Raw genomic sequence first — 9,511 nt, 5'->3', positions numbered from 1 at the left:
GGGTAGATGTATACTATGGTCAAAGTGGTTGAAGATCCCGTGCTTTTGGTGGTACACAGAAGTAATGAGGATGGGAGGAAAGCTGCTGCTTTGAAAGAGAATGGGCTAGAGGAATTGGGGTACCTTCACCAAACTGGGAGGGGGCTTAAAATTGGTTATTTCTTTCTGAGCAGGTGCTGGTATGTAAGAGGCTTGAAATTGGCATGGTAAATCTAAAACAAGTCTCAGCAGTGGTTAGCTGACCTCACCCAGGTTCCGAGCCCTACTCTGCCTGATAACTTTTTTCTTAAGCCTCAGAGCTGAAATGTTCCTGAGTTCTTTCCTATTGGCTGGGAAGACCAATTGAAGTTCCCTTGCCCATGTTAGGAGGTGTACGCCTCCTGAACTAAAGATAGAAACAGCTGGCCCTTCCAGGCAGCTAAAAGCCTCCAGACTAAGAGGTGTTCCCCACTCGGCAGCCAGACTCCTTGAAATACCCTTTCAGTAATTTTACCAACGCCTCCATGTCTCTACTCTGCCATAACAAAGGCTGTGGGCAGCATTTTGACCCCCAAACCAACCTTCCTGGTGAGTAATCCTGACCTTGCCAGGAGCTCTGTGGGTGCTAAGGGAGTTGTCAGCTGTAGGCAGTCTGTTAAAGGAACAGAAATTTAGTGTGTACCTCTCTTAGTTTAATTGGTCTGCATGTTCTTCAGTCTTAACTGATATTCTTTTTTTTATATACCATATGAAAAGATTGTAAGGATATAAACCTGGAAAAGTAAGAATTCCTTTCCTTCCTTGATCTTGTTACTGGTATCCACAGATTCCTGTTGCCATCACCCTGGGGTCCCAATCTTCCATGACGCACTTAAGGTGAGGAATAGGCAAGGGGGGAATAGCAAGAGCATTTTGCAAAAGAAACAGCCAGGAATCTAAGCTGAGCTGGGTCTCTTGTTATCAGGGTTGGTCCTGCTGCCGGAAGCGAACTGTAGATTTCTCTGAGTTCCTAAACATCAAGGTAAATTGTTTACTTTCGGGTATTCTGCCCCTAATAGAAGGATTCCGTCCCTAATCTTCTTTCCGTATCTATACTAGGGCTGTACTGTGGGACCACACTGTGCTGAGAAGCTCCCTGAGGTCCCTCAACCTGAGGGCCCTGGTACAAGCAGTTCACTTCAGGAGCAAAGACCTCCGAATGTGATTCCAAAGTCAGCAGAGACTTTGCGTCGGGAGAGGCCCAAGTAAAGAGGAGGTCCCTGGGTTTTTCGTACATTCATGGAGCTTCCTAGGAGTGATTAATGGGTCATTGAGGTTTGGGAACTAGAGACTAGAGATAGGAGGAGACCCAAGTGTCAGGGCTTGGTGTATGTTTTGTACCTTAGGGGAAATTTGTGTCCAGAAATAATGTCCTTTGCTTTTAAGATGGTATGGGGTGATGGGGTAGGTATTTTGAATCAACAGAGTAACTATAGCCTCTCACAAATACATACTTAGTTATAATATAAGGGTGATTGTTGAATGAATTGGGTTTTTTTCTTCTTGGAAAAGAGTTTTATATATTAAGAAAAGAATGTAGTAGTATTGGCAGCCAGGAGGCTGCCGAGAAGAATGAATAAATTTTGTGGAAATAATATGAGCAACAGAAGAAAGTCTACAGTTAATTAGATGAAGAAAAGGGAATAATGCAGCTGTATAGAAAAATATGGATTTAGAGCAACTGAGTAGATTGGCAAGAGAAGCCCTGGGGAATTCCCCAGGGTTCAAGGATTTGGCATATCCACAGAGAAGAAAATTGGCAATGGGATTGCTATCCATCTTCTCTAACTCTGCCCTACTTTCACCAGACTTCTTCAATTCTATTACCACTGGTGGGAAGGTTGGCACTGTTGGTCATAGTTAGTGGGTCCGGACTAAATCACCCCACCCATACCCCCTAGGTCAGAGTTGCCTCCAAAGTTGCTTCCACTAAATATATCCCAAGCCCTGGAAATGGCACTGGAACAGAAGGAATTAGACCAAGAACCTGGAGCAGGTAAGTGGGTCCTTAGTAGGACAGGTTTCACAGGCTGGAATTTAGTGAAAGTGGCAGTTGGGTGGAAGAAATGAATAGGGTTCCTGACTCTTGTTTTCTTTGTCCAGGAGTTGACAGTAGCCTGATCCGGATTGGGGCCAGCTGCCAGAACCCAGGATGTGATGCTGTGAGTGAGAGTTTGTGGAGGACTCAAGCGTGTGTTTGAGAGACATGATGCCTGAGGGATGGCTGGGTATAGATGCGAGGCTGCATACATTTTTAAATGATCTGATTCTTTTCCTGATTCTCCTTTATCTGTCTTAGGTATACCAAGGCCTAGAGAGTGATGCTACTCCATGTACCTACCACCCTGGAGCACCTCAATTCCATGAGGGGTGATGGAGGGGACTGGGTGGGCTGTGAGACAGGATTTTCCCAATGTTGACCTTAAGATGGAGTGCTTGTGGGGAGGGGAAAGGAGATGAAGTGAATTCTATTCCTACCTCAGGGTGAAATCTTGGAGCTGTTGTGGCATCCAGACCCTGGATTTTGGGGCATTCCTGGCACAGCCAGGATGCAGAGTTGGTAGACATGATTGGGGGAAGCAGGTAAGTCCCGACTTTACTGAACTCTTGATTAGAACCCAGTTCCCAAATAATTTCTCCTCCCTGTACCTCATGGCCAAGCTCTATCTTCTCCCTTTTGCATGGACCAAATGAGATTTCTGCTCCCAGCGGTTTTGCAATATGAGGTCATGTTAATCTTTCTGACACTCTCTGTTTCTTTTCCACATACACCATGAGAACGCCCCTTGGGATAAGAGTTCATTCTTACCATCCACATTTCACATCTTCTTTTTAGCTGCCAGCATCTTGCCGTCATGATTGGCATCAGACAGATTCCTTAGTAGTGGTGACTGTATATGGCCAGATTCCACTTCCTGCATTCAACTGGGTGAAGGCCAGTCAAACTGAGGTGAGGAATGTCTGATGCTGGATGGGAGGCCAGTGAATTGGGTGATATTATCATCTTACAGGCTGAGTCATCATACGCAGTTAACATGTAGGCTCCATAGTTCTCTGGTAGAGCTGTAAGGTCAGGATTATCTGACTGGCCTGTGGATGTAGGGAATACACCACTGGCCTGCTTCTGTGTCATAATAACGTGTTCTGACCTGGGATTGTTCCTACCCTGTAATTCTTTTCTCTCAGCTTCATGTCCACATTGTCTTTGATGGTAACCGTGTGTTCCAAGCACAGATGAAGCTCTGGGGGGTAAGTGAAGAGAAAGGGGCACAAGAGGGGGAGGCAGATGGGGTAAAAAGAAGGGCCAGACTGGAATGAATAGAGGGTGTCTTGAGGGACAAAGTTGTAGTGGGAAAGTGGAGGTTTTCTCTTCATTTGCTTTGATATTCTCTCTCTCTCTCCCTCTTCTCCCTATTTTCTCCCCTTCCCCCCAACTCCCTTTCTTTCCTCTTTCTCTCTCTCCCTTACTTAATCCTTCCCTATATTTTCCCCCATCTTGCATTTTTTATTTTTCTCCCTGTCATTCACCACCACCCTGCCCTGACCCCAATCCCTTTGGTTTCCTCATTTTCTCTTCTGTGTTCCTCTATCTTTCCCTCCTCCTCAGGTCATAGACGTGGAGCAGAGCTCTGTCTCCTTGATGCCATCTCGGGTTGAAATTTCCCTGGTCAAGGCTGACCCAGGATCCTGGGCCCAGCTGGAGCACCCCGATGCACTGGCTGAGAAGGCTAAGGCAGAGATTGGGTTAGAGATGGATGAGGAAGAGTCTGAGGATTCAGATGATAACTTGAGCTGGACAGAGGAGGAGGAAGAGGAGGAAGCAATGGGGGAATAGTGACACCAGACAGTCAAGTGTCTAGATAGGACCTCAGTGACTCCCTTAGGATTTCAGAGACCAGGGTATGGTTGGCCATGGAGTGTCGCTGAGCAGCAGGAGGCAGAAGGAGGGGAGAACAAAAGTGTCCAAACCATGCTGTTTTTTCCCTTAAATAAATCTTGTATTCTGCAGTTTCACATAGTGTCGTTCTCTCACCTCACTATCTAAGATTGCATTCATTCCCTCCAGCTTCTGTGTATGTGTGTAACGCACATGTGTGAATACAAGCACATGCAATCAATTCTTCACAACCACCAAGTATTTACTGAGTACTTACTACGTGCCCAGTTACATGTTAGGTGGTTTACAGGTATCTGAGAAGCAGTAGACTTATTCATTTCTCTTAGGAAAATTGTAGTGTGGTTGACAAGTCAAGGCTAATCCACATGAGATAATAATAAATATTATCAAGTAGTTTAACTGAGTGCTAAATTGTGCAGTACAATTTTAAAAGCTATAGGAGTTGAGAGAATGGAGTGATTAATGTGGACTGTAGTAGAAAGGGAAAACACCATGGAACAAGTACATTTTTTACAACTTTAATTAAATATAGTACACATCCTATACAATTTACCCAAGTGTAAGTGTAAAATTCAGGGTTTTTTTTAGTATACTCAGAGTTGTGCAGCCACAATCAATTTTATTTTTATTTTTTGGCCACACTGCAGCATGTGGGATCTTAGTTCCCCAACTAGAGATCGAACCCATGCGTCTGCAGTAGAGCACAGAGTGTTAACCACTGGACCACCAGGGAAGTCCCGACCACAATCAGTTTTAAAAGTTTTTGCCATTCCCAAAAGAAACCCTATACCCATTAGCAGTCACTCCCAATTTCCCCCCAAACTGATAGCCCTAGGCAACCACTGATCTACTTTCTGCCTCTATGGATTTACCTATTCTGGATATTTCATACAATATGTGGTTTTTTGTGACAGACTTCTTTCACTTAGGATAATGTTTTCAAGGTTCATCCATGTTCATACAACATGATGCTCATCCGACATCAGTACTTTGTTCCTTTTAATGACCAAATGATATTTCATTGTGCGGATATAACACTTGTTTATCTCTTCATCACTTGAGGTATATTTGGATTGTTTCTACTTTTTGGCTATTATGAGTAATGCTCCTGTAATAATGCTCCCATGAGCATTCATGTTCAAGTTTTTATGTGGACCTATGTTTTCATTTCTCTTAGATATATATCAAGTATAATTGGAGTGTAATCTCTGGGTCAGATGATAACTTTTAACCTTTTGAGGAATTGCCAGACTGTTTTCCAAAGAGGCTGCACCATTTTATATTCCCATCAGCTGTGTATGAGGGTTCCAATTCTCTACATCCTAGATAGCACTTGTTACCTGTCTTTTAAATTACAGCCATCCTAGTGGGTGTGAAGTGGAATATCATTGTGGTTTTAATTTGCTTTTTCCTGATGACTAATGATGCTGAGCATCTTTACATGTGCTTGTTGACCATTTTTGTATCTTATTTGGAGAAATGTCTAAACCAAACCTTTGCCCATTTGTTAATAGGGTTGTTTGTCTTTTTAGTGACGTTTTTAAAAAATATGTTCTAGAGACAAATCTCTTGTCAGAAACATGATTTATAAATATTTTCTCCCATTCCCTGTGTTGTTTTTCTACTTCCTTGGTGTCTTTTGATACACGAAAGTTGTAAATTCTTAGGAATTCTAATTTATCCATCTTTCCTTTGGTTGCTTATGCTTTTGATGTCATATCCTAGAAACCATTGCCTAATACATGGTCATAAAAATTCATTCCTGTGTTTTCTAAGAGTTTTATAGTTTCAGCTCTTTCATTTTGGTCTTTGATCCATCTTTTTAAAAATACTTATTTATTTGGCTGCACTTGGGATCTTCATTGTGTTATGTGGGATCTTCCATTGCAGCACACGAACTCTGGTTATGGCACGTGGGCTCCAGAGCACAGGGACTTCAGTAGTTGTGGCACATGGGCTTAGTTGCTCCATGTGGGATCTTAGTTCCCCGACTAGGGATCAAACCTGTGTCCCCTGCATTGCCAGGTGAATTCTTAAAAGTTTTTGTATGTGGTATGAGGTAGGGGTCCAACTTTATATTTTTACCTATAGCTATCCAGTTGTCCCAGCACTGTTTGTGGGAAAGACTATTCTGTCCCCACTGAATTGACCTGGCACCCTAGTTGAAAATCAATTAACCATAAATGTGAGGGTTAAGAGATATATTTTGAGTGGAAGTTTGAAGAATAAGAAATTTGGATGGCTATGGAAGAGTTGGGAGAGCCAGGCTTGGGTAGGAAGGTGTTCTATTTTACTTTTTATGTTTTATTATAAACTCCAAAAGCAATACATTGTCATTGTAAAAGACAATGCAGAAATGTGTAGAGTAAGAAGTAAGAATTCTTTGGATTCTCTCCAAACTTAGTTCTTTTGTGGTTTGTAGCCACTGCTAACATATCAGAGGATTTTTTTTTTGGCCACTTGGCATGCAGGATCTTAGTTCCTTGACCAGGGATCCAACCTGTGCCCCCTGGAGTGAAACCATGGTGCCCTAACCACTGGACCACCAGGTAATTCCCTCAGAAGGTTTAAATGAGGGAACAAAAGAGTCAAGTGAAGTGTGGCTAGATTGGGAAGAGCCTAAAATTCTAGATCAAGGATTTTGAATATGATTTTAAAAGAGAGTTAAAAAGGCATTATAGCCATTTTCTTTTTAAAAAATTTTATTCTATTTATTTGGTTGCACTGGGTCCTTGTTGCGGCATGCAGGATTTCTTTAGCTGCTGCATGCAGGGTTTCTCTAGTTGCAGCGAGCGGTGGCTACTCTTTGTGGCAGTGCACCAACTTCTTGTTGTGGTGGCTTCTCTTGTTGTGGAGCACAGGCCCTAGGTACATATGGCCTCAGTTGTTGTGGTGCACAGTCTTAGTTGCCCCATAGCATATGAAATCTTACCAGACCAGGGATCAAACTTGTGTCCCCTGCATTGGCAGCTGGATTTTTATCCACTGTACCACCAGGGAAGTTCAGCCTTTTCTTTTTAAATGTAGATTATTGGTTTTTTTTTTGGCTGCACCTCACGGCTTGTGGATCTTAGTTCCCTGACCAGGGATTGAACCCAGAACCATGGCAGTGAAAGCACTAACCACTGGACCATCAGGGAATTCCCTTAAATGTAGATCTTAATTAGAGGAGTGATATCTCTTTTTTTGAGTCTCTCTTATATCAGATTTACTCCTTCAACAGCGTGGCCAAGAATCTGGGATTTCAGATTCTTAGAAACATCAAACAAGGAAGCTTACCAAACCTCAGGTGATCTCAAGTATTTTTCATAGCACCCTTTTATCTCAGTTCAGATTCAAGGAACATAAGGTTTCATTAGTAGCTAGGAGCAAGATGGGGGTGGGAGAATGGACATGGGCAGCAAAGGTGAGGGATTGCAGCATTGTGGCTGAGGATTTGGAAACTGAGGCAAGATTAGGGGATGTTAGAGAATGCATCAGGAAAGTTTCCTCTACCTTGCAGGAAAGTTTGAGCACAGATAAAGGGGCTTCCTGGACCTCCAGGTTATTCAATAATTCTGGCTTAGCTCTCTGCTCTCATTCAAGTGCAAATTAAGTTTTCCCCTTGAACTGAATCCTTCAGATCCTTTCTAACTAGGTGGCATGTGGGATCTTAGTTATCCAACCAGGGATCAAACCTGTGCTTCCTGCTGTGGAAGCTTGGAGTCTTAACCACTCAACCACCAGGGAAGTTCACTTTTTTTTTTTTGGAAGTTTACTTTTTTTAAAAAAAAAGTTCTCTTAAAATAATTTTATTTATTTTTGTCTGCGCTGGGTCTTTGTTGCTATTCATGGGCTTTCTCTAGTTGTGGCAAGTGGAGGCTACTCTTCATTGCAGTATGTGGGCTTCTCATTGAGGTGGCTTCTTTTGTTGTACAGGCTCTAGGCACTTGGGCTTCAGTAGTTGTAGCACGTGGTCTCAGTAGCTGTGGCTCACGGGCTGTAGAACTCAGGCTCAGTGTTTGTGGTGCACAGGCTTAGTTGCTCTGAGGCATGTAGAATCTTCCTGGAGCAGGGATCGAACCCTGCATTGGCAGGCAAATTCTTATCCACTTGCGCCACCAGGGAAATCCCAGAAGTTTGTTGTTGTTCAGTTGCTGTCGGGTCCGACTCTTTGTGAGCCTGTGGACTGTAGCACGCCAGGCTTCCCTGTCCCTCACTATCTCCCAGAGTTTGCTCCAACTCATGTCCATTGAGTCTGTGATGCTCTCTAATCATCTTATCTCCCGGCAGTCTTGATTCCACCTTGTGATTCATCCAACCCGGCATTTTGAATACTCTGCATGTAAGTTAAGTACTCTGCATTTCGGTACTCTGCATGTAAGTTAAACAGAGTGACAGTATACAGCCTTGTCATATTCCTTTCTCACTTTTGAACCAGTCAGTTGTTCCATGTCCAGTTCTAGCTGTTGCTTCTTGACCCGTGTATAAGTTTCTCAGGAAACAGGTTAAGTGGTCTAATATTCTCTAAGGATTTTCCATGGTTTGTTGTGATCCACACAGTCAAAGGCTTTGGCATAGTCAATGAAGCAAAAGTAGATGTTTTTCTGGAATTCTCTTGCTTTCTCTGTGATCCAGCAAATGCTGGCAATTTGATCTCTGGTTCCTCTGCCTTTTCTAAATCCAGCTTGAACGTCTGGAAGTTCTTGGTTCACGTACTGCTAAAGCCTAGCTTGAAGGATTTTGAGCATCACCTTCCTAGCATGTAAAATAAGCTCAAAGGTTTAATATTTTTTTTAAAGTAGGAACACTTTATTATTATTTATTTATTTATTTATTTTGGTTGCACTGGGTCTTTGTTTCTGTGAATGGACTTTCTCTAGGTTGCAGCAAGCAGGAACTACTCTTTATTGCAGTGCTTGGGCTTCTCATTGTGGTGGCTTCTCTTGTTGTGAAGCACAGGCTCTAGGGGGTGCAGGTTTCAGTAGTTGTGGCTCGTGGGCTTAGAAGTTGTGGTGCACAGGCTTAGTTGCTCTGCAGCATGTGGAATCTTCCTGGAGCAGGGATCAAACCCATGTCCTCTGTATCAGCATATGGATTCTTATCCACTGAGCCACCAGGGAAGTCCAAAAGTTTACTTTTAATGTCATTTTTCTGTGGGTGAAACATCAAAAGGGGCTTTAGAGGATGTATTTTTTTAAATTTAGAGATGTAAAATATATATAGAAGAGTATATAAAGTACACTAATCTTAAATGTACAACTTTTTTCTATCTTATCAAAATCAGGGGACCAGCAACTACTCAGAATTCCTGGAGAGGATGGAGGTGAGGAATCAAAAATTTCAAGTAACCCTTGTATATAAACTTTATATATAAAGCTTAAAATTTACAGCATTAATAAGGTAGTATAGTAGATCCTTTTACATAGCCCCAAACCCAAAATATGAGTTTCAAGCAGGTGTGTAACATTATTAACCACCACCACCACAATAACCATAGCTACCATTTCTGATACAAACTAACCTGCCAACCATTATACTAAGTGCTTTGCATGTATTATCTCATTTAATCATCTACTTCCCACCATCACATCTACATATTTATTCATAATAGCA

The 9,511-nt window shown here is 42.5% G+C and overlaps 1 protein-coding gene across 3 annotated transcripts in view; it reads left to right on the top strand.

Annotated features, from left to right (window-relative positions):
* Positions 1–9: 9 nt before the first annotated feature.
* The window catches only part of ITGB1BP2 (integrin subunit beta 1 binding protein 2), a 39,887-nt gene continuing 30,385 nt past the window's right edge, over positions 10–9,511 (top strand). Inside the window, exons 1-11 of one of the 3 annotated variants that reach the window (XM_061136801.1) lie at positions 10–567; positions 806–855; positions 944–1,000; positions 1,078–1,223; positions 1,920–2,014; positions 2,122–2,180; positions 2,318–2,388; positions 2,502–2,601; positions 2,855–2,968; positions 3,205–3,267; positions 9,183–9,221. In XM_061136801.1, coding sequence (XP_060992784.1) covers positions 504–567; positions 806–855; positions 944–1,000; positions 1,078–1,223; positions 1,920–2,014; positions 2,122–2,180; positions 2,318–2,388; positions 2,502–2,601; positions 2,855–2,968; positions 3,205–3,267; positions 9,183–9,221 — 858 coding nt within the window. In that variant the 5' untranslated portion in view covers positions 10–503. Of the gene's footprint in view, positions 568–805; positions 856–943; positions 1,001–1,077; positions 1,224–1,919; positions 2,015–2,121; positions 2,181–2,317; positions 2,389–2,501; positions 2,602–2,854; positions 2,969–3,204; positions 3,268–3,625; positions 5,906–9,182; positions 9,222–9,511 lie in introns of those variants that run through there. The other 2 variants (XM_061136799.1, XM_061136802.1) reach the window with 2 other exon arrangements.

This window comes from Dama dama, chromosome X, assembly GCF_033118175.1.
Source record: "Dama dama isolate Ldn47 chromosome X, ASM3311817v1, whole genome shotgun sequence".
Lineage (NCBI taxonomy): Eukaryota > Metazoa > Chordata > Mammalia > Artiodactyla > Cervidae > Dama > Dama dama.
Note: the sequence above shows the minus strand (reverse complement) of the source record. Positions and strands in the feature narration are given on the sequence as shown.